The sequence below is a fragment of the Sphaeramia orbicularis genome, chromosome 16 (assembly GCF_902148855.1).
Source record: "Sphaeramia orbicularis chromosome 16, fSphaOr1.1, whole genome shotgun sequence".
NCBI lineage: Eukaryota > Metazoa > Chordata > Actinopteri > Kurtiformes > Apogonidae > Sphaeramia > Sphaeramia orbicularis.
Genome location: NC_043972.1, coordinates 57,553,362 through 57,578,982, shown reverse-complemented (window position 1 = coordinate 57,578,982; position 25,621 = coordinate 57,553,362). Strand labels below are relative to the sequence as shown.

Sequence of the window (25,621 nt, the reverse complement as noted above, 5' to 3'; positions counted from 1 at the left end):
GCAGGAACTTTTGCAGGAACTTTCTGTATTACCCTGAGCTTTGAAAGTTCCTGGTGCATTTCCAGCGAAAATTACCCTGGTAACTGACCCTTCCCCGGCCCTGAATTTACCCCAAAGAAGTTCCTGGTAGAGAGGTAGTACTTTCCAAATTACCAGGAACTTTAAGGGGCGGGGCTGTGTGCTGGAGAAGGCTGAGTGGTGGACTAGACTGGCAGCATTTCCGCATTCTGTTCACCGCCAAGATTTAACTCATTTAATTTCCGCAAGCTTTGTATTTTGATAATTTGGAAAATGGACCGAAAGAGAAGCTACAAGAAGTGGACGGACAACGAGGAAATTCAGGCGGACTTTGAATCGCCGACACGAAACGAGCGAGTAAAAGCTGTTGGAGCCAAATATAAGACACAAGCCTAAAGAAATACGAGAAAAGAAGAAGAAATTTATGCAGAATTAAAAGAAACTAAAGGACCACAACGGTCGCAGTGGATCCGACTGCCGAACAAACCAATGGTATGTATATCACAGAAATATTCACTGTTTAGTTGGTTCTATGCTGTAACAGTAGTCAGAGGCAGGTGTCCAGTTAACCTAATACTAACTGGTCAACAGTGTGACACTAAACCTAAATCACAGAACTGGATGTATTCGTGTTGTCGCCGTGAGCTGAACACTGATTTATTCTGTATGTTTGTGATTTCCACCTGAACTGGACCGGACAGACTCGCCTCTTTTTCTGAACCTGCGGCTCGTTTGTGTCCTGGTCCATCATCCACCGCTGTTTACAACGGCCCAGGTAAGAGATTGGACATGTCACATCACACTGGTAGGAATCTGTCATCATGTGTTCTGATATTCATAAATGCATTTGTATTACTTTTCCGGCAGGAAAGCGAAAAAGGGACCAGGACCATGGAGTTCCAGACTGGCTGTCCAGGACCAGCTGGACCAGACCCTGGTCCAAAAGCCTGAACTTTTCACATGTGTTTATTTCTTTTTTAATGTCAAGGCACCTTTGTTTTGTTTCAAATTTTAATATAAAAAAAATCTAACCTAATACTGTCTGTTCATTTACAAGGCATCAAAATATAAGTACAAGTACTTTATCAGTAATATGCAGTTGAGGTTAAATGCAGGCATTTGAGTAAATCTGTCTGACTTAAGGGTTAAACCTAGACTATATCTGTAAAACAATAGAAATGGATCAGAACCATCCATCACACATAAAGTTAGATGTGATTTAGTTTAAGGAATGAGAAGTTGAAAATACATGTTCTACCATTTTTAAATAGAAATTTAGGATATGTAATGATGGTTAACTTCATTTAAAATGTTTTCCAGGTAGATTAAGTGATTCAACAACCAGTAAAATGTTAAACCCAACCCGTCCACTTTAGTACTGTGTCATTTTATTGAACTAGAGGGTAGTTTGTGAATGGACATGAACTGGACTACAGTTTCTGCTACTGCTCCTTCATACATCATCAACCTGATTTGAATAAATTACCCTGAACTTTCGGGTGCGGTGGAAACGCAGTTACCAGGAACTCTTTTACCCCAAAAAGTTCCTGGTAAATAAGTTCCTGGTAATAAAGTTCCTGGGCCTTTTGGTGGGAAAGGGCCTATTAGTTGTGGGCTGACACTTAGGTTTTGAAATGTGAATATTCTCAGTATTTGAAATCAACATGATTCCTTCATTTTTGGTGAATTCAGGGCCCTTTTCTGATTCCTTGGAACATAATTCTTCCATACAGCTCCTTTAACTCTTAGAACTCTATTTGAGTTCTGACAGATCAGATCTCTTTCAGCCAACTTTGGGAAATCAGCAAAGTAGGATGTGTGTGTGAAAAAGGTGACCAGTGCCTGGACTCCAGCCACTGCTGTTTACATTAGCAGCAGGGGTTTGGGCACCAAAGGGATTTGTGATGTCACACTAGTCATCAGCGTAATAATGATAATAGAAAACATTTGACAGACAATAACCCTTTGCAGCCACTTGGGCCCCAATAATACATTGAATTGGTCTGACTTTACTTTCAGTGACCAAACTAAACAAGTTTTTGCAGAGTTTTGTGATTCTGTAACTAAAGAATCTGCCAACACTGGAGAGAACCTGACATTTTTCATCATCTGTTATTTGCTTTTTCTGGTCTCATACAGGAAACACATCTCTTAAAGCTATACCGTATGATGTGGCATTTTTACACTTTTCTTTTGTCATCTTAAAATGCTCCTAATAAGTGTGTGTCACACTAAAATGTAAAAGAAATCCACCAGGTTTTGAAACTCAAAAATGTTTAAATCTCATGTATTTCTGATAAAATTCTGACCAATCATTTTATTCAGTCCGAATGAAATAATTGGCCAAACCTGGCTGAACCTCCTGTCAGTCATCCATTACGGACGTCCAGCATCCGATCCAGTATCGGCGTCCCCGCATCCGATATGTGTCCCCCTGAACCTGACGCTTCACTGGTGCTGCTCCTCCTGTCACTGACCACAGTCTACTGTCTAGGATGTGAATGGATAGAATTCAAATGTGAATGTGGAAGGAAAAAAAACAGATTTATTAACAGAAACAACAACTAAGGAGAACAAACAGGAGTCCGATGAATGAAGGATGGGTATAAAAGTCTGGAAGTCAGATGTACTGGACTGAACAAGTCTACATAAAGGTCAGCTTTTATGACCATGGGACTCATACAGGTGCAATTACATGGTGTCACACAATGTAGGATTATGTAAGATGATAAATGTACGGACTATGAACCCTCAAGTGTCCACGGAAAATTTGCGGAGGCCACGTGTTCACAGTGCGCGCGCCCGTCACCAGGGCACCTCATGTCCGTGGTGCAGTGAAGACGCTAACCCAGTAGCAGACCCTTAAATACCGGGTCTGCTGATTAAACAGGAGCCGCGGGCCGCAGCAGGTGGAAGATGTATCTGATTACTGAGGGAGGGGTCCGCGGATACGCCGATGCTGGACCGGACCTCCGCTTCTGCTTCCTTCGCGTGTATCAGGTGAGAGGATGAGAGAGGAGCTCAGGCAGAGGGATGTGGGCGGGGGTTTGGAGGGAGGCGGGTTGTTCATGTTCAAACTTTTACTAAGTGCTGTGAGAAATGCCACATCGGTAGGTATAGCTTTAAGGAGAACCCATCAAATATTGGTTGTTTTGAAAATGTCCTGTCGATGTTTTGAAAATGTCCTGTCGATGACCTAACCAGTTAATTTTGTCTGTCTGCTTAATCTGGTCCTGAAGAGATGTGTTTGTTTTGTTACATTCCATCGCATTTCAGTGACCACCTCTTCTTCTTTCTCTTTGTTTTGATGTAGAAAGAAGCTGAAGGTGGATTTTAAGTGAAACTTAAAAGTTGTACCAGGCGAAGATTCCACCTGATTCCAGCAAATATGGAAGGAAAACTCACTTGTTACCAGTGTGGGAAGACTTACACCCACATGCATCAGTTTAAGACACACCAATGCATCCACAGTGAAGAAACACCATATAAGTGTGACCCGTGTGGGAAGATATTCACCCATGCGTCTTCCCTTAGGACACACCGGTGCATCCACAACAGAGAAAGACCATATGCATGTGAGCAGTGTGGAAAGGCTTTCATCAAAAAGGAGGTGCTTAAAATCCACCTACGCATCCACAGTGGAGAAAGACCACATGGCTGTGACCAGTGTGGGAAGACTTTCATCCAAGCGTCTACCCTTAGTAAACACCTACGCATCCACACTGGAGAAAGACCATATAAGTGTGACCAGTGTGGGAAGACTTTCACCCAGATGTGTCACCTTAAGTCACACCTAAGCATCCACAGTGGAGAAAGACCATATGACTGTGAACAGTGTGGGAAAACTTTCACTCAGATGAGTAGTCTTAAGAAACACCTGCGCATCCACAGTAGACAACGACCATATCACTGTGAACAGTGTGGGAAAACTTTCACCCACATGAGCAGTCTTAACATACATATACGTGTCCACAATGGACAAAAACCATATTATTGTGTACAGTGTGGGAAGACATTCGCCCACAGTAGTTGCCTTAAGACACACCTACGCTTCCACAGTGGAGAACGACCATATCACTGTGACCAGTGTGGGAAAACTTTCACCGAGATGAGTAACCTTAAGAGACACCTACGCATCCACAGAGGAGAAAAACCATAACACTGTGACCGGTGTGGGAAGGCTTTCAGAGAGAGAGAGAGAAAGAGAGATACTTTTTTAATCCCAAGGGAAATTTAAGTATTCAGCAGCTTTACATGCAGCACATGACAACAAACAGACAGACCCACACCAAACAAACAAACAAATAGTGGGTTTATTACCAGTTTGACATTTAGGTTAGTATACAGGGGTTGGACAAAATAATGGAAACACCTAACATTGTGGTGTCATAGAAGGTGTTTCCATTATTTCGTCCAACCCCTGTATATACTTTAAAATACTCTTGCTAAAGAACTACCTCTAAAAAAGCTTCAGAATCAGAATCGCCTTTATTGTCATTTGACAGCACAGAATACATCAAACAAAATTAAGATTGATGATTAGGGACATTGAGCCACTGCAACTTCGGTCGCGCCGCCACAGAACCCTTTTCTTTGAAATTTGCAGTGAAGAACAGAGCATAATGCAGGCACAAACATAAGACAGGTCTCAAACACTATCCCCCGTCTGCGTCACCACCCATTGTAATTTCTTCACGTTGCCACTCACCGCTCCAAAATACTTCTTAATTTCGTCCGACAGCAGTGGGGTCTCTTTGCGTGCTGCTGTCTTTCCAATTTTGTGATAGACCAGGGCAACTCCAAGACTAATTAGAGGGTGTCCTGCTATCATAAATCCAAATAAGTGGATGTCTTCAATATCCACTGACAGACACACCACCCTCCACTTGTCCCAAGTGTCAATGGTGTATCCGGCTGCGACAGTTCCATCAGGGCAAGCGGGCTCCCCAGGGCCCATCTTCCTGGGTGAAAAAATCTTGTCAATTGGGCTGAGTGACCAGTTGATCAGTTCCATATTTGGTGTTCGAGAGTTCAGCAAGCAGGGGATCCAAAAGTTAAAGTAAGTCAGACGAGACAAATGCAAGGGGAAATCAGTAGGAAGCAGAGTCGGGGAGGAAGAAACAGCAGGACAGCTCAGAAAACACATCTGCTCTCTTCTGTTATCAATCTTTTTATTCAGAGTCAGTTACAAAACCATCCACCATTACAATTTGTCCATATTTTTGAAAAATATGCACAGAGTGAGTAAACCAAAAATACAGCAGAGGAAAGCAAACGTAACAAACATACAATTCAACCCCCCCGCATCCCAGGACTTATGGCATATCACACCAAGGGAGGCCACGTAAATTGTAATTATATTCAGGTTGAGTTATCAATATATTGTTGAGGGGGTTGCCAAATCTGAATAAACTGGTGTAGTTTATTTAATAATGAGAACTGGATTCTCTCTTAGTGAGAGAGTTTAACCATTTCTTCCAACCATAATTTAACTGAAGGAACTTCTGATTTTTTCCAGAACAACAAAAGCTTTTTTGCTCTGATAAGTGCAGAAGTTAGCAGTTGACAGTGGTATTTGTTAAGTTGTGAAAATGGATGAGAGGCTCCAAGTACAATCAGAAGTGGGTCAGGTTTCAACTCTATATGAAGCATATCTGTTAGAGTTTTAAATATGTTAGTCCAGTATGGAATTAATTTAGGACACAAAACATAACTATGGAGTAGATTGGCTTCTTCAGTAAAGCATTTGTCACATAATGGGGAAACAGTTGGAGAGAGTTTGTGTAACTTTGTCTTTGAGTAATGTAGTCTGTGGATGATCTTAAATTGGATAAGCTGGTTCCTTGAATTAGCAGAACATTTGTGAATATTCTCTAAAGTGTTATCTCAAAGTTCGTCATCTAACTCCCAAGGTAATAATAGTTTTGGATTTTTCATTCTAGTTTAGTTTTAGTTAGTTTTGACTTTTTTTTGTCTAATTCAGTTAGTTTTAATTCATTTTTAGAGCACGTTTGCTAGTTTTTATTAGTTTTTGTTTTCTTCTAAATGCTTAGTTTTAGTTTAGTTCAAGTATTAATTTTAGTTTTGTCATTTCTTTTCTCTTCTTCTCTGTCGTCATATTCAAATAAATCCCAGACAGGACTCTGCTGCTTTCTCCCAACTTTAGTCTCCATGTTTCCAGGTAGAGTGGGGACCAGAAGACGACTGGAAACCACAAGTGACGGACCGTAAATTGTCGTATGGTGCCACTAGCTACAATTGTTCAGATGAAATAAATCGTTTTCGTATCGATCCGACATTGACAAAGACGAAAACAAAGGGAATTTCATCCATAATTTTTATCTGTTTTAGTTAGTTTTATAAGCACACAATACAGTGTCAGTTAGTTATTGTTTTATTCTTTTAATTATAGTTTTTATTTATTTCAGTTAATGAAAATGTTTTTTCAATTCTAGTTTTCGTCATTTTGTTAGTTTTCGTTAACGATAACAACCTTGCTAACTCCATATTCAGATCCTGTTCCCAGCATGTTTTTAGACCTTGCACAGAGGGACGTCTGCTCTCTTTGAAGGACAGTCAGAAAGACTTCTGATTGTGTTTACACATTTCAGGGCAGTGATAGAAAGTGAAACAGTGATTGAAATGATCTATGGTGGTCTGAAAAGTAGGTGTAGTCCAACTACAGAAGGTGCTTTGATGTTTTACAGCAGGGGAGTTAAACTCATTTTAGTTCAGTTCCACATTCAGCTAAATTTGATCTGAAATGGGCCGAACCAGTAAAATAATAACATAATAATATATATATAATGACAACTCCAAATTTGGTCTTTTTTTTAGTGCAAAAAAAACATTAAATTATGAAATACTTACTTTATAAACTATCCAAACAAAAAAGATGTGAATAACCTGAAAAAACTGATTTTTCTTAAGAAAAATAAGTGTAATTTTAACAATATTCTGCCTCAGTTTATCATTTACACATGTATATTAGAACTTACAGATCACAGTGGATCTACAAACACACAAAACATTTAATAACAGACAGAATATTGTTAAAATTGTACTTCTATTAAGACATTTCAGGTTATTCACATTTTTTCCGAAATTATGCTTTGTTTCAGTGTAAATACATGAAAATATTTTCATTTACAGAGACATAAATGTGGAGTTGTCATTATTTCTATGTTATTATGATGGTATTTTACTGATCCTGCCCACTGGGGATTGAATTGTTCTGAATGTGGAACCTGAACTAAAAGGATTGTTGATATCTTCAGTGTAATTTTTGCATTTCATAAATTCATCCCGCGGGCCGGACTGGACCCTTTGGAGGGCCGGATTTGGCCCCTGGGCCGCATGTTTGACACCTGTGTTTTCCAGTGTCTTCGTATCAGTCCTAATGTGGTCCTGACAGAGACCCAGACCCCCCCTGACCACTCAGTGATCAGTTGTCCAGTCTGATGTCCAGGGGGATGACAGAGTTCCTGAGCCTGTTAGTGGAGCAGGTCAGAGACAGCAGCCTGGAGCTGAACACACTCCTCTGTCTGATCCCAGTCCTGTGCAGAGGATGCTGGGGGTTGTCCAGGATGGACACTATCTTCTCCAGGGTCCTTCTCTCTGCTACTGACACCAGGGAGACTAGCTCTGTGCCCCCCACTGAGCCAGCTCTCCTCACCTTGTCTGAGCCTTGTCTGGATGATGTTCTCACTGTCACATTCACCACGAGAAGTTGATGTACCCATGTGATAAGTGCACCGAGATCCTCTGGTCGTCCAACTTTTACAAGTGTCACCAACAGACTCATACTGGACAGAAACCTTACCAGTGCAGATTTTGTGACAGATCTTTGATCACAGGTTCACAATGTCCTAAAGAAGAATGTGGCAAAACTTTCCACAAAGGACACAAACTGAACATACTGCTACTTATTGACTTTGTGGACATTTAATCAGTCACTTGTTGTGATTCTGTTGCTGGTTGGGGTTCTCACCTGTTCATTGTTCACAAATGAAACCAGCTGCTCCTGTCACAATTTTCCACAATTGTTCTGTGCAGTTTAAGTTCAAGAAAGGCAACACCGCCACAGTTATAAAATGACAGAAAGCAAAGTATTGCAGACCGCCTTTCTTTTTTCCAAATGTTACTTTTTATTATGTGTATCCAACATACTGTGGTGAGATTTTTTTACTACTTTTTCCAAAATTAAATTTTTATTGCATGTAAAGTTTGGGACTTGGAGATTTTAGGCATTTGATCCGTTACCACAAAATTAGTGGGGTTTTTTTTGGTTTTTTTTGATGGTTTTATTTGGAACTGGATAATGAAAATTACAGAAAGTAAAGATATTTATACCTACTTTAAGGTACCTTTTACAAAATGTTTGTAAATTATACGTTAGTATGTGAACTTTGCATGTCTTTTTCTTTGTTCTATTACTGACAACTCTCTTACTTTCACTAAATATTCTAATAATCCATCCTGAGCACATGGTTCCATAACATTGAAGCTTACCAAGTGTACACAAATATGAATTAACATCAACTTATGTATTGATGAAGAACAGGGTGGGTCAGAATTACTCACATTTATTCCCTTTTTAGAATTTATTAGGTATATGGAACAAACACCGGGCACATGTCCAACAGAAATTTTGGTTCCAGTGAATTATCTAGAATTTTTTTTATCCAGTTTCCTTCAAAACATCCTCACTAGAATACCTATGTGATTTCATGGCCTATAGGTACCTATAGGAAGTAGTGGTTTTCTTCTGCTGCCATGCAGAGTGGTGGCTTCCTCACACTCCTACCAAATGAGGTAGAGAATTGGGTGGAGGCTTCTGTGTCTGACTTTATCTGATCGACTGAGTGTTTGAGTTCCCTCCTGAGGAGATGAGCAGTGAGATTGAAGTTCCAGCAGAATGCACAAACTGTCATCTTTTGTTAGCAATGAGAAAAGAAGAACATTAAGGCACTCAATTTGACCTTTTTCTTGTATTAGCTATGTTGTATATAATAAAGTTGGAATTGGAAACTTATGTTTTTTTTTCTTCCAACAAAATACTCTGTACTTGTGAGACTATAGTTCAGTGGTTCCAACCTTTTTTTTTTTTACTCCTGACCCCATTTTAACATCATAGATTTCTGTCCACCCCGGACATTCAAAACAGAGACTTTTTTTTCTTTCTAAAATTGATCTGTTTTTGATCCTGTAATAGTTTTCTATTCTCTGTTTCAAATCCAGGTTAATGTTAGAGGACATTTAGTCTATATAATGTATATTATTGTGGACAGAGGCAGTAAATCCAGGTGTAGATTTCTGCACAAAGGGAGAATTGGATTTTCCTTGGTCAGGATATGTACAGTCAGTCCAGCTGTGATTTACAAGGAGGACAATTAATACTGAAGAAACAAGAAGTGAAACTATGAATTATGAAAGAGCTGCAGCATCTGAAACTGACCACAATGAACATTTGACAGAGAAACAGAACCACAGAGAAACAGAACCACAGTGCTACAGTTTCACAACCACAGTTTGTCTGATATGGATTGGGATTGGCTCTATCAACTCAACACAGAGTTTTATTAGTAAATTGTTGTTTTTTTATCAATTCCTAGAAATTTCCGGTGACCCCACATGGGGTTCCGATCCCAAGGTTGAACAACACTGCTGTAGTCTGTTTTGATCTGTTACTTTCTTTTGCCCCAAATGAAATTTTAATTATGGCACATTTTTGCTCCAACACTAACTGGTGTTATACAAACACATATTAGTTAACATATTTAATTGTATTTTATGTGAAGTTTTGTCAGAAACGGGGCATTTTAGCCATTTGAGTAAGTAAAAAAAAACAGATTTTTTTATTTGATCCGTTACCAGGTTTATTTTTTTTTAATTTATATTTTTAATTTTTTTTTTTTTTTACCACAAAAATATAATTTAAGTTAATTATTATACCTGCCATATCAAAGTACTGATAAATACGTATCAAAATATGTTTATAAGTTTCTTTAGGTTATTTAGCTGAAAGTGTATGCCCATTTGAACAGCAAAGTGATGATGAGGTTTTGTATTGACAAGTGAAGAGTCTGGTGTGTTTATGAGGGACAAGGGGTCTGCCTGGGGATCTGGGGGCCTACCTAGGGGACAGGGGGTCTACCTGGGGGACAGGGGTCTGCCTGGGGGACAGGGGGTCTACCTGCCAGCCTTTTCTCCTGACACCATGCACAGACCCCCAGGAACCACAGCAGACCTACAGTCATGTCCATACCAGGATCCAAATGACCTTTGACCTCCTGAAGGCACACTTTCACTGTCTTCACCACTTAAGGGTCAGCCCTTTGAGGTCATGTGACATCACTGTGGTCTGTGCTGTCCTTCACAATGTGTCCTGAGGGAGAACCACAGTGAAGGACAGATCCACTCCCATGGACGGACAGACTGGAGATGCACCAGGACTGATGGACGTCCATTTACAGATGGAGTTCCAGTCTGGACAGATGCAGTAGGGTGGGGGCACATGAGGGGGTCCATCTCAGATCCCATCTTCATTGGGCCCCAGGCGGCTGCATCTGAAACAGTAGCCCCTCCTCCTGTCAGTATTCACTGTTGTCATGTTGGCAATAGCAACAGAACTGAAGTGGATAGAAGAGATGCACATTCAAACTGTTGTTCTTGGCTCAGATTCATATCCTTCTTTAATGGAATTGCAGTCATTTACATCTGAGAGTAGGCAGGACTGAGTTCATGAAATATATGAAAACCTCCACAGACTGAATAACATGAGTCATTTGATCCCATTTCTGTGGATACCAGCACACAGGAGAGGAAAAGGAAATGAGACAGTGGACACATGAGCTGAGAATGCTGTAAAACTAGAAGAAATGATGAACATCCCTTTGAGTAAATCTGAGGCAAAGGCAAGAATTAAAAGGAACATTTTCAAAGAATGGCAAAACAGATGGGATACAGGAAAAGAGGAAAACATCTGTATGCAGTTCAGCAGCAAGTGGGAACGGAGAGAAGAAGCAAAAGGAGAAGAAAAGAAGAGACTGTCTAAACAAGGCTGAGGGTAGGACATACAAGACTGAAGAAAAGAATGAAGCTGATCAGGAAGCATCCGACAGGATTATGGAATTACTGCCAAGAAGAAGAATCAGTTCAACATGTTTGTATTCACTGTCAAAAGTACACCCAAGAGTGAAAGAGATTAAAAAGGATGATTACATTATTATTAATATTAATATTATTATTATTATTATTATTATTATAAATTTTGTGTACATAGATATACAATGGGTTTTTTTTCTTTTGTCAACTCTGCTCCACACTCCATCATAGTAGGGGGCGCTAATGCACCTTAACGCTAGGTGTCACCCGCCGTAAAAACTAAAGAAGAAGAACCAGTTCCGGTCCACTGCTCCACAATCAGTAACCTATCGACTTTGAAGCGTGTTTGGAAGCTTCAGTGTCTGAGGTAACATCACTGCACACAACCGTTGTGTCACTACTGTATGTATTGTTGTGTCAGTTGTGCTTTTGAGCAGTGGGGTTGACCACTAAAAGGACTGACTTTATTCCTTTGAAAACTTCCATTTTGGGGGAAGGTTTGGTGTTAGCATGGGTAGGCTACTTCCGGGACTGGTGCTAACTTTAGCAGTTCATTCATTCTGGAATTGTTCTGAACTCGTAAGGAGAGACAGTTGAGTATTTTCAGTTGGACTATTCTAGGACTGAGGTCCAAGCAGAAAAGAGTGTTTATCTGTGAACACTGTGTGTCTGCCAAGCTCTGCTCTGAGAACACACACAATAAGGCATTCACCAGCGGATAGCAGAGCGGCTAACAGCATGCTAGCGTTAGCACGGACGACAAACTCATTCAAAACTCAGCATGAACAAACTCAACAGTATCCTTATAGGATAAGTCGGATCTTACAAACGCCAAGTGACAGAAGTATGTCTTCCTTTAACTCATGAATAATAACTTTAATGAATGTATTCCGACGGCGTTCCACTCAGTGTAGGAACATCAGCCCTGTTGTGCTGAATTCTACTCCCTCTTTAAAACAGCTCCCACTTCCTAAGTCAGCCGTGAAGAGGGCAAAGGACACCGAATTCACCCTGTCACAACAGAATGGCTCCAAATGTGAGCTGCTAAAGTAATTTCACTCCTTTAGCTTCACACGCTAATTCGGATGGGCGATGAAATTTCAGGCAATATCTGGTGCAGAATTCTGCTCCCTTCTGAAAACTGCATCCCCAGCCGCGGGTGATGTAGTTTTCGGCAGTATCTGTTTACTGTTATGTATTTTGTGTGTTGTGTATCTAAGATTTAACTTTAGAAAGCTTTATATACCTTAAAGTTTGCACATTCTTTAATATTAAACGGATAAAAAATATAACTGCAATATCTTACAATATTATTAATTACGTAATTGCCACACAGCTATGATGGTGTTAAGAGGTTGAATAATTCACAGTTAATTTCATACTCTACAGTCAGAAAGGAGAAAAAGTTGTGACAGGATGAATTTGGTGCGCATTGTCTTCTTCATGGCTGACTTAGGAAGGGGGAGCAGTTTTCAGCAGAGAGTAGAATTCAGCACAACAAGCCCCCCCAGAACCCGGAGGTAGGGCCAGAGGTCATCTGCCATTTTTGACAGCGGGAGTTTATGGAAATGTCACAACCAGTGGCGGCTGCTCGTCTTTCAGACAGGGGAAGCTCATTGTCGGCTTACGTCAAAAAAAAAAGAAAGAAAAATTGTCAAGTTATTTAAACATACATTCGGCCCTCCGTTCCTTTTTAAGAAAATGCTCAGTGACCTTATCCTACCAGTAGGCGTCTTTTCCAGGGACTGGACCAGTGTCCTCTGCTCAGACGGCCTTGGCCCAGTGTGTTACGAGTATAAGACTTCAGCCTTTTTAAACTACAGATGCTCCTTTCACTGCGACCTAGCCGACAGTTTGATTGATTTAACTATCTACAAAACTATATTAAACTCGAACAAGAAATGATTAAATTATGGAACTGAAACAAGAAAACGTTGAAATGATGTTAAATTGAAACAAGGAAGAACAATGAGAGTGTTTTATTTAAAGTGCAAGAAATGAACGAGTAATTTCGTAGTGGTTTCTCTGTGTTATGAGATTGGTGCATGTGTGTGTTCCTTTAAGTACAAGGGCGGTGTGTGCAGCGCGCGCCTGTGCGTAGGGTGTGAGTGGTCGAGTGAGGTGAGAGAGCGGCGGTTTTTGCCTGTGTGAGAGAGACAGAAAAAGAGGAAAGTGTAAGCTAACGCTTGATATACAGTGTATAAAATAAAGCTGAAGTCTGATTCAAGGACCCGAGTCTGCTGTATTCCACCACTGGTAAGGGAGTTAACCCCTGTCACCGGCCCTGGAGGAAATCTCCCCTGTGCTCGCTGACCACGGTCGGACGAGCTGAGCAGGAAAGGTTAACACTGGCGACCACGAAGGGACATTGCAACGTTCCAACAAAAGAGCAGTGGTGAGCAGACAACGGTGAAATAAACCGGACAATTAAGCTAAGCTAAAGTTCCCTGTTTGCTATAATCGGCCGAGCAGCTAACATGGCGGCCCGTAGCCCATTCCCCGCTGTCGCAGATGTGTATGGACAAGCCACTAGCTACTCAAACCCGTTCATGATGCTAACAGTAGCTAATGATAATATAATAGAAGTACAGACGGATTGTGTGAGCCAGAGAAACGGGAAATATAGTCATGCTAACCCCTTTCTCTGTGAAGAGGAGCCAGTTAAAACGTGGCAGAGAGACTGAACCACAGTATGATCCCCTACAGCTAAAGTGGTCAAGCACCAACCCCTTTCTTAAAGACATTGAGGCCAGTCACCACGCATATGGCCAGTCATTAAAGCAACAATATCCAATTTTGCCCTCTCCTGCCACTGTTATTGCCCCTTACACCAATCCATTTTCCCCTGTACATCAAGACAGTTTCACCCAAAGCACCCCTGTCACCTGTCATCTCCCACGTTTCACCTGCACCGGACTGCATACCCCCAGCTATTATCCACCTGAAGAAATAATGAAATTAAAGGAGCCTCCCACCAAATGTGCCCAGCCCAAGTCACATCCTCAACAGCCTGTCAGCCTTTATTACCAGCCTTCATCTGAGAGTGAGGATGAGTATGACCATAGAGAGAGAGTCCCTGCCATACGTCCTGGTCAGTATGACGGCACCACTCCATGGAATGAGTTTCTACACAGGTTTGAGAGCTGTGCAAAGGCAAATCATTGGTCAGAGAAGACAATGGCAGTTCAGTTACAGTTCTGTCTGGTGGGAGCTGCAGGGGCCATCATTCACAGAAATCCTCGGTCTTCACGGTGGGATTATCGCCGCTTGGTAGAGGAGATGGAAACTGCGTACGGTCCTTCTTCAGAATATGCAGCTGCAGTGGCTATTGAACTGAGACAGCATGTCCGCCAAGTGGGAGAGGCTCTTCATGTTTTGAGGGACGACATATATGGTAAAGTGTCTGTTGCTTACAGTGACAGAACAGAGACTGAGCAAGACAGCATAGGTGTGGAGGTTTTCACTAACGCCCTGGGTGATGCAGAGATTGTTCAGAGACTGTTAGAACAGCGGCCCCGTACACTAGCCCAAGCCTATGACATTGCCCGCCGCCATGAAACTACTAAGCGAGCGGCATCATATGTGACCAGCCTCATGCACACAGGGGTGCGCAATATGGCTGAACGGAGGCCCCGAGCAGCTGTGATCAGAGAAGGCACTGAGGTGGAGGAACCAGAACCGGCTGTTGCATCCCCAGTAGCCAGCTGGAAGCCTAAATTTCAGTCACACAGTCCCAATCACCCAACGCGCAGGGGAAAGGGGCGTAGAGAACATCAGTGGGAGGAGGTACGTTGCCACAACTGTTCAGGCCTGGGCCACATGAAGAGGAACTGCCCCTCACCAAAGAAGAGCATTAAAGCCCAAACTCTACCAGCCTCCCCTGAACTCCCAGAGCCCGCTGTACTTCACCTTAAGCCCCAAGGTCAGGAAATGAGTATTCACATGCTGATACATGAGCTGGAAGTATGTGCTGTTTTAGACAGTGGGGCCAGGAAAAGTGTGCTGCCTTTATGTCACTACAATGCTATCCACCCAGATGTTCGTCCTTCCCTTCAACCATCTGTGATAAAGACTCTGCTTGGTGTTGGCCCTGGTGATATACCTGTCCTTGGGGAAGCTTATGTTCTTGTTCAGATTAACAGCCGGCAGGTGAGCGTGCATTTCTTGGTTGCTGATATAGCTGGTGATGAAGTGCTCCTCGGCCACCCATTCCTGGTCCAAGCCCATGCACGCCTCGATTTTGGAAACCATCGTATAGTGCTGTTTGGGGAGGAGGTGCCATACTTCCAGCCACAAAGTAAATCTAAGACACATGCAGTGAGAGTGGCCTGGACTGTGTTGGTGGAAGCTGGAGAGGAGTGTGTGATACCAGGAAACACCCACTTTAGGAGACCGGCCAAGGGGGAAATGTTACTAAGCCCCACCAAAGGGTTTGTGGAGAAACACAAGGTGCTAGTGGCCCGTGCAGTGCTGGAAGCTCAGCCCCTTAAAGTTGTACCCCTCCGCATTTTCAATCCTGGGAGCAGGGCCGTAACCATAAAGAAGGGGGCCATTGCTGGGGTCCTCCAGCCTGCTAAAGTCCTGTCTCCAGCATCCACAGCCCAACTTCAACAGACTATTAGCAGTTCCCCCATCGTCCCCCAGCACCTACAGGAGCTCTATGCACAGAGCTCTACTGAGCTTAATGCTGAGGAGCAACGTCAACTAGCACAACTGCTGTCCACCTATGGCAGTGTATTCTCCACAGGCCCCAATGATCTTGGCCGCACCAGCCTGGTTCAACATGACATCATAACCCGACCAGGCGCCCCAGTTAAGCAGCCGCCACGCAGGATGGCGTGGGATAAACAACAAAGTGCTGACCAACAGATTCAACAGAGCCTGGAGGCGGGTCTGGCCTGCAGCAGCCACAGCAGCTGGGCATCACCTATAGTTATGGTACGCAAAAAGGATGGAACGTATCGCCTCTGCATAGATTATAGGGCCCTGAATGACTGTACAATTAAGGATGCATATCCTCTACCACGCATCCAAGACACATTGGACACTCTCTCTACTGCCAAGTGGTTCAGTACGCTGGATCTTGCGTCTGGCTACTGGCAAGTTGAACTGACCCCCAGAGCACGCAAGACAGCCGCTTTCTGCACCAGACATGGACTGTTCGAGTGGAATGTTATGCCTTTCGGACTGTGTAACGCTCCTGCAACATTTCAGCGACTGATGGATCGTGTTCTGGCAGGTATGCAGTGGGAGAGTTGCCTGGTCTATCTGGACGACATTATTGTACTGGGCAGGGATGTGCCGGAGATGTTAAAGCGACTGGGCCTGGTCTTTGACAGACTCCACCAAGCCAACCTGAAACTCAAGCCTGTGAAATGCTGTCTTTTCCGCCGCCAAGTTACTTACCTGGGCCACATCGTCTCGGAGGATGGTGTGGCCACCGACCCCAGCAAAGTTCAAAAGGTGCAGGAGTGGCCAACACCCACATCAGTTCAGGAGGTCCGACGGTTCATTGGCCTTGCATCATATTATCGGCGGTTTGTGAAGGACTTTGCCACTGTAGCTGAACCGCTTCACGCCCTGACCAAGAAATATGCCCGGTTTCAATGGACTGAACAATGTCAGGCGGCATTCAATGAACTCAAGCACCAGCTAACCACTGCACCAGTCTTGGGTTACCCGCTGGACCAGTGTGATATGATATTAGACACTGATGCAAGTGACGTGGGCATTGGCGCTGTCCTCTCCCAACTGCAGCAGGGAAGGGAACGTGTGCTAGCTTATGGCAGCCGTGCATTGTCCAAAACTGAACAGAACTATTGCACTACTAGGCGGGAGCTGCTAGCGGTGGTGGAGTTCACATCCCACTTTCGACAGTACCTCCTGGGGCGGCCCTTTCTTATTCGTACTGACCACAGCAGTCTTCGCTGGTTGACACGGATGAAAGAGCCTGAAGGGCAGCTTGCTAGGTGGCTTGAGAGACTCGGTGAGTACAACTTCGAGATCATCCACCGCCCCAGTCAGCTGCACAGTAATGCAGACAGCCTCTCCAGGAGACCTTGCCACCAATCCTGTTTATGTAAGCTGCCAAGCTCCCATCTCCACCCTACAACCTTCAGTCATCAGGCTGTGCAGTGCGAGTTGGACTCTGATGTCAACCTGACGGTGCAGGGTCCAGTGGGGGTAGAGAGACACTTTGAGTCTGCAGCGATGAGTCTAGTGGGGATAGATGATGCTTCATCTGCTAGCACTGATACACTAAGCTCCCCAGAGAAAGTTTATCTGACTAGGACTAATGAGACTGGAACCGAGTTGTTCTGTGGCTGGTCATTAGAGGAGCTACATCAGGCCCAGAGAACTGACCCAGACATCGCCCCTATCAGAACATGGATGGAGGCTAGCAGGGAGCGCCCTCTATGGGTAACAGTTTCACCCCATAGCCCAGCCACAAAAACGTATTGGAGCCAGTGGAACCGGCTCTACATCCAAGATGGAATATTACTTAGGCGGTATTACTGCCTCAATGACACTCAGTTTTATCCCCAAATTGTGCTGCCTCGTATCTTCCGTTCTGATGTCATGAAGCAGATGCATGAAGGGCAGATTGGTGGGCATTTTGGGGTAGAACGCACTGTGACCCGGCTGCAGACGCGATATTTCTGGTACCGGATGAGAGAGGATGTTGCCCTCTGGTGTGGCACCTGCACCAGCTGTGCATCCAAGGCCAGGCCCTCCAAAACACCACAAGCACCTATGGGCACGGTTCGTGTGGGAGCCCCAATGGAGCGTGTTGCATTGGATATTATGGGCCCACTGAATGAGACAGAGCGCCATAATGTGTACGTGCTTGTCATTCAGGACTATTTCACCAAATGGGTGGAAGCTTTCCCTCTACCCAATGACAAGGCTGTAACTGTGGCTGAAGTGCTCGCTTCTCAATGGGTGTGTCGTTATGGGGCACCACAGTCGCTGCACAGTGATCAAGGACGGAACTTTGAGTCAGAAGTGTTCCAGAAAATGTGCACACTGTTTGGTATTGAGAAAACGCACACCGCACCCTTCCGACCCCAGTCCGATGGCCAGGTTGAACGGTTCAGTGCCACGCTGCAAAAGATCCTGGCCACCACAGCGGAGCGGTGCCACTGGGACTGGGACCTCATGATCCCCTATGCGGTCATGGCATACAGGGCGACAAAACATAGCACAACGGGGTTTACTCCCAACTTCATGATGTTCGGCAAGGAGGTCAGTGAGCCAGTGGACTTGGTAGCTGGCCTGCCATTGAACCCTGATGAAACTCCCTCAGCTCCTGAGTATGTTCAGCATCTCAGACAGCGCCTGGAGCTGGCACATCAAATTGCCAGAGAAGCACTTGGTGAGTCTGTGAAGTGTGCTAAGAGACAATACGATAAGAACTGCTGCCGCACACAGTATCGGGTTGGTGATGCTGTGTGGCACCTCATCAAAGGCACAAGGAAAGTCAAGAACAAAGTCAAAAAGTTCCTCCCATCTTATGAGGGACCGTTCTTCGTCCTGGGGCAGTTGGATGATTTGGTGTATCGTATTCAGAAAGGCCCAAAGACCAAAGTTAAAGTAGTGCATCATGACCAGCTGAAACCCTATCGCTCCCACGATCCCCTGGACAACGTCTGGGTCTTCCAGCAGGCCGAGAACTGGACGCCAACGGAGGTGCCACCTCCTGTATTGGACACAGATCCTACAGACCCTGGCCTGGGTCTGCCAGAACTGTTCTCCGCTGCTGACGCTGAGGGAGCCTCCAGCTTCAGCCCATCAGAAACAGCAGTGGACATCCCCATAACTGAAGCCACACAGCCTTCCACCTCTCTTTGCCTGGACTCTCCCATTCCTGAGGACTCACCGGAGAGTGGGGGTGGTGTGGTGGCAAGACATCAGCAGAATCAACGCCCTCAAAGGCCGAACCGCCAGCGGAGACCACCAGTCAGGTTGGGTGAGTGGGTGGCTCAGTGAGCCGAAAAATTCATGGACAGTTAAAGGTTAAAGGTTTAAAGTTAAAGGACTGTGTCTAAGAGTTAAGTTTAAAAAAAAAAAAACAAAAAAAACAAAAAAAAACCAGAAGATTTAAGATGATTGGGTTATTTGAGTTGAAGTAAAGACAACTGTTGTTGACTGTTTGTGCTGTTTAAAGCTAAGATAGTTCATTAATATTCAGTTTTAAAAAAAAAAGAACATAAGTGGCAACTAACTATTGTATACTGTACCTGTCCCCTCTAAGAAGTGGCATTGTGAGTTATCCCGTATGCTCTATGCTAGTGCTCCTCTCAGAATGATTTTTGCACCACTTGAATAAGTACACAGCCACAAGATGAACTGCTTCTTCATAAGCACTAGGACACTCTTCACCATCACTCCCAAACAAATGGACTTGAAATCTGCATGTTATGTTGCTACAAGGACTGTATTTTTGCATGAATATGTTCTGGATTAGAATTCTAGAATAATGTCCATCCAGAGTGGGGGTAGTGTTATGAGATTGGTGCATGTGTGTGTTCCTTTAAGTACAAGGGCGGTGTGTGCAGCGCGCGCCTGTGCGTAGGGTGTGAGTGGTCGAGTGAGGTGAGAGAGCGGCGGTTTTTGAGTTTTTGCCTGTGTGAGAGGGACAGAAAAAGAGGAAAGTGTAAGCTAACGCTTGATATACAGTGTATAAAATAAAGCTGAAGTCTGATTCAAGGACCCGAGTCTGCTGTATTCCACCACTGGTAAGGGAGTTAACCCCTGTCACCGGCCCTGGAGGAAATCTCCCCTGTGCTCGCTGACCACGGTCGGACGAGCTGAGCAGGAAAGGTTAACATCTGATTTCACAGCAGAATGTGCGACGTATTAAACTGAACTGTGTCAGTGAAGGAGGAGATCTGAAACTAGCTGTCAGTCAAACAGGATTCAGCCTTTCGACTGATCCTCCAATCAGCACGTGGGATTCTGGCGTCCAGCCTGGCCGAGCTCCGCCCACAGCTCCATTCACCCCCCAGAGACGCCCGGCGTCCGGGGGCGGGACAACATCGTGGCATTTATCCAATTAGCGTCCAGTTTTGAGGCAATGAAAAAAACTGTTCCACTCAGTCCCATTGAAGCCCAGAGACGGACACAGTCTACGGACAAATGCACTGAGCAGAGATGGAGGAGAAAACACAGACACGGGAATGGAGAAGTGAACAACATCACATCCGTTGATTTGTGATAAAGCTGATTCTGAACAAACTCATCTTTGAGATGAACGTGTTCTAACACATTTGTAGTCAATAAAATGTCAACACAACCGAACAGATTTAACCATTTAATTTTCATAATTTTAGGGGAAGCTGGGCTTCCACTGCAGTCTGTGAGAAATCGCCACTGGTCACAACTGTGTTTATATAGAAGGATCTGTCCAGTTGTGTTTATATAGAAGGATCTGTCCAACTGTGTTTATATAGAAGGATCCGTCCAACTGTGTTTATATAGAAGGATCTGTCCAACTGTGTTTATATAGAAGGATCTGTCCAGCTGTGTTTATATAGAAGGATCTGTCCAGCTGTGTTTATATAGAAGGATCTGTCCGACTGTGTTTATATAGAAGGATCTGTTTAACTGTGTTTATATAGAAGGATCTGTCCAACTGTGTTTATATAGAAGGATCTGTCCAGCTGTGTTTATATAGAAGGATCTGTCCAGCTGTGTTTATATAGAAGGATCTGTCCAACTGTGTTTATATAGAAGGATCTGTCCAGCTGTGTTTATATAGAAGGATCTGTCCAACTGTGTTTATATAGAAGGATCTGTCCAGCTGTGTTTATATAGAAGGATCTGTCCAGCTGTGTTTATATAGAAGGATCTGTCCAGCTGTGTTTATATAGAAGGATCTGTCCAGCTGTGTTTATATAGAAGGCTGTGTCCAACTCTGGACACCAGCTGTGTTCTGATGATGATTACGAGCTGTGACAGAGTCCGGCAGATCAGAAAAAAACAGTTGTTTTTATCGATGTTGAGTCTTTGTTCCAGAAATTCATTACAAGAACAGATACCATTTAAAGTTTTAAAATGTGTTTATCTTTTGGTGATATGGGTAGAGTAAGGTGTCTGGTTCTAATCCTGACTATAATCTCTGTAGGATAATCTTTGGACAGATTTTTCTTTTTAATGATAAAGGGAAGAGATTAGACATGAGGGCACCACCTAGGATGTAATCAGTGCATTTTTTGTCTATAAAATTAATCTCATCTATAAGAAGTGATGGGAGTGCTGTCTGCTCAGTGCAGCTGGACTGTCGTGGGAGCTAGCTGACAGCTGAGTAGCAGGCAGCGAACAGGTGTTACGGTAATTTGACGTATATTCTATATTATACATATGAGAATGGTTGTAATCCTGTTGGAGTACTGGTTATACTGCACTGTGTGTGCGCAAGGACACATGGACACCAGTTTTGGAAAAGAGGGGCTTTCTTACAGAAGTTTGTTCTCGTACTCCCACACATTCCATTCTAGCACACATGAGATATCATTGTAACAAAGAGAGAACTTTTTTTTCTTTTTTTAATTAGTTTCATATAAGAGACAATGACCAGCTGTATTCTGTGTACACTCATGCAGACAGCATTTCCATTTTTTATTCTGTGGACAAATGAACAGAGTTTTTTCCACAACACAGGCAGAAACAGCCAGGACAACCAGAGAGACAGCTGGCAGACACACCGAACCATCCTTCATCAGGGAGCTGGACATCACCAAGAATGATGGAGAAAACACTCCTACCGTCAACAGAGACAAAGGCAGGTTGGAGTCGGTGTTGATGGTGGAAGTTCGCAGGTCCACAGCATTCCCACAGGAAACAGGTGGAGGCAGCTGGGGAGTCTAGCTGCACGGCTAAAGGATCGGACTGGAACATCAACAGGTAGTTGCATTTTTTTTTTTTTTCTTGTTTGTGTGATTTTCTTTTGCTTGTGTGTGTTTTTTCTTGTGTGCCTTTCTTATTCTTGTGTGCTTTTCCATTTGTCGTTGTGGTTTCCCTCCAGGGTCACCGTAGTTCAGGACACAGCGGCAAGAAAAAACAAACTGTTATAGTTCAACAATTTTCTGTCCATTCAGCACCAAGCATAAGATAAGGAGAGATAAGATGTTATTTGTCCCACCGTGGGGGAAATGTAACAGTTAGCAGCAGCAACATACAACAAGCAACTGCAGAGAGAAAAGACAGGTAGAAAAGCTGAGTGAAAATGCAAATATAAAGAGAAAAATAAGTAATTTGGTATTTCTATAAATATTCATATAAATAATTTGAATGAAAAAATAAATATTATTTACATCATCATGGCTTCACATGTATGATAAGAGTCACACCCTGAACATAATGACATGACAATATTGAATCTGACTCCTAGCGCCACCCATTAAATGTTTAGGCATTTTGATGTGCATGTTGAACATCTGCATCTCAAGTTTGGTGAGGAAAGCCTTAACAAGTCGATCCTTATCTTAGGAAGGCCATTTGCACGACAAGAGATTATGGAAGTGCACTAAAACTCAGGCCTAAGCATTAAATGACTCGGTGGGAAATGGCTCCTTTAAAATTCAGTAGAGGACTCTGTGCACTATATTATGCTGCTTGCTTGTTGCTACTGTGTGCAATACTGTAAGAATTTTATTTATGGTTAAATATTTATTTTCAAAGAAATTATTTGAATAATTAAGAGCACTGAACTGTTTTAGTTTTGCTTTTTATTTGAATGTATGTTTGATGAAGTTCAACAAAATGAAGCTGTTAAATGCTACTATATGCAACATTACTTGTTCTACTTCACTTTTCTTCCTCTTTTTACTATTTGTTAAATGTTGTTTTAAGTTCAATAATGTTTCTTTTTTGTTTAAATTGAGCTTTGTAACATTTGTTATCATTGTCATTTTTATTATGTAAATTGAAAGAACGAAAGCAATATCATCTCAAGAAAATCATCAGCCTGTATCGGTCATCGGCTAAGGCTGATGAAGAAGAAAATCGGCATCGGCCCTAAAAAATCCACAAACCTACATATTTTCTTGTACTTACATGTATATCAGTTAAGGCTGGGCAATTGTATAGATTCTGCAATATATATCGATATTTTGTTTCCCCAGAAATTATCAATTTTTCAGCTGCAAGGATCGATACATTCAGCCCCATTCAAATCCCCCATGTTCCGTCTGGCACTCTGCTCTCCACCCATCTCCCCATTTGCTTTGCAGGAAGAACGATTAGGTCAGCCAGCCACTAGTGTCGCTGTAGAGCATTTCTAGCAACTTACCCGTCTGGATACTCTCTTTACACAGACACCCACGTCTTTCTCTTCATGTTTACGCAGTCAGAGCTAAGAGATTCAAGAGAATGGCAGCGAATATAAATCCAGCACCTTCATACTTAGCAGCAGATGTGTGAGAGCAATTAGGGTTTAAAAAGACGAAGGAAAGCAAAGCAGCGCCACAGCAAAATCGTTACCGCCACATCATATATTTCATACAAAAAAAATCATCTATGCATAAATGAGCGATGAGTTTCACTTTCACATCCACCGGCGGCACAGTCCCATATCTCATAGTATTATATGTAAGTAGGAAACCGGCCGAGCCCTGCCCACCCCCCCAACTGAGCCTGCATGCGTGCACTCCCCCCATCCACGGCAAAACAGCGCACATTCCCCATCAAACAAGGTACAGTGAGGTTAGTATAGTTCTGGTGGTCTACTAATTCTTTTCTTTTTTTTTTTTTTTTTTTTTTTTTTTCAAACATCCAGAGAGAGAACAGCATGGACATATCTAGCTCTGTATAATATTCAGTAGATAAGAAATATTATGAGCAATATTAACACAGAATGAAAATAAAAAGTAAAAAAGTACATATTAAATCGAATAGTCTCCTTTTATATCACCAAGGTAAAATTTGGCATGTATTGTTTCACATAATTTTCCCATTTTTCCCAGTGTCTGATGAATATTTCTAATTTTAGATTAACGGTGAAGGTGATTTTTTTTTCTTTTCCATTTTGTAAATGTCCCATGTTATTTGAACCCATTGCTGAACAGTTGGCTCATCTTGTACCATCCATTTTTATATTACTGCTTTTTTCCCTGCTGCCAAAAGAACATTCCAGAGATATTCATCTGTTTTCATAGCAGGGGTTTTGAGTCCTAAATACATAGTTCTGAAGTGAGAGAGAATGTACGTTTTAAAAATTAATTGTATTGCTTTATTGATCTCAGACCAGTAGTTTTGTGTACCCTGACAGTCCCAGAATCTGTGGTAGTGATGGGCCAACTGACAGCCACAGTTTGTCCAACATTTACTATTTACCTGGAAAAGTGTGCACTCTGACATGGGCTTATGAAAAAGCCTGACATGTTTTTACAACAGTATTCTTTCCACATATGAGATCTCATGCTTTTCCACTGAGATGTGCATATTCATCTGTTATTACTAATCCTCCTTCCTTTTCCAATTTCCCTTTAATGTATTTGGTGAAATGATTATTAAGATGTGAATATTCTTATAAAGCTGTGATATTATCCCTCTTGGAAGTTTTGATTTGTATGCTTTTATAAAAAGTTTAATAAGGGGGTTATAGATTCTGCACTTTTCAAAGGCTTGGAAGCCACAGTTTGCACTGTTTCAATAAATCAAACTAATTTTCTCATCACATCTTTGATTAATTTTGTCCAGCATTTGACAGCTGTAGACTCTCTGTCCAGTCAGAGCCATATATTGTGTAACTGATCGATGCTTTCAGTTTTCAGTTCAATGAATTCAATCCAAGTCAATGGAACACTTACAAGATGTCACCAAAATCACTCTGTCCCTTTAAAATCTTTCAGAAAATGATGTAAGTGTATCGAATCGTATAGTTGGCCGAATATCGTGACATATATCGTATTGCGAGCTGAATATTGTGTATCGTATTGTATCGTGAGATTAGTGTATCACTACAGCCCTAATATCAGTGCGCCAAGTCTGGTCTGAAACATCTTTATCCCAGGGTTCGAAACGTCCAGGCCAGGTGCGAACTGTCTCATGCTCCAAATGTCCAGGGTCTGAAAAGACCTGATCCCGGCTAGCGTTAGTAGCTAACTTTAGCTAGCTAGTACTAGCACTAAACATTAGCTTATATAACATTGCCTGTCTATATGTAACTTTAAAGCAAAATGATGTGTGTGTTGTCAGTTACGTTATCAACTGACCATATGGTACTTATTTTAACATAGCTAATTAAATGCTAATGTTACCCGGGTACAGTAATGTTAGCTTTATTGCTAAAATCCTTATGTTTGCTATCTACTTGCTCTCACCTCAGCCTCATAGCTCCTCTTTTTCATTGACACCTGAACTTTCCCTGTCAGACTTCCACCTGGCATTGAACTAGCTCTTATAAATCTAATAATAATAATAATAAATGTGATTTATAAGCGCCTTTCACGACACCCAAGGACATTGCACATCAGAGGATAAAACAGACAATGCA

The 25,621-nt window shown here is 42.7% G+C and overlaps 1 protein-coding gene across 1 annotated transcript in view; it reads left to right on the top strand.

Annotated features, from left to right (window-relative positions):
* Window positions 1-4,316, top strand: part of LOC115436317 (zinc finger protein 239-like) — a 34,092-nt gene extending 29,776 nt beyond the window's left edge. Inside the window, exon 2 of the mRNA XM_030159161.1 lies at window positions 3,332-4,316. Within this exon, the coding sequence (XP_030015021.1) occupies window positions 3,407-4,177 (771 nt within the window). The 5' untranslated portion in view covers window positions 3,332-3,406 and the 3' untranslated portion in view covers window positions 4,178-4,316. The remainder of the gene's footprint in view (window positions 1-3,331) is intronic.
* The last annotated feature ends 21,305 nt before the right edge of the window (window positions 4,317-25,621 follow it).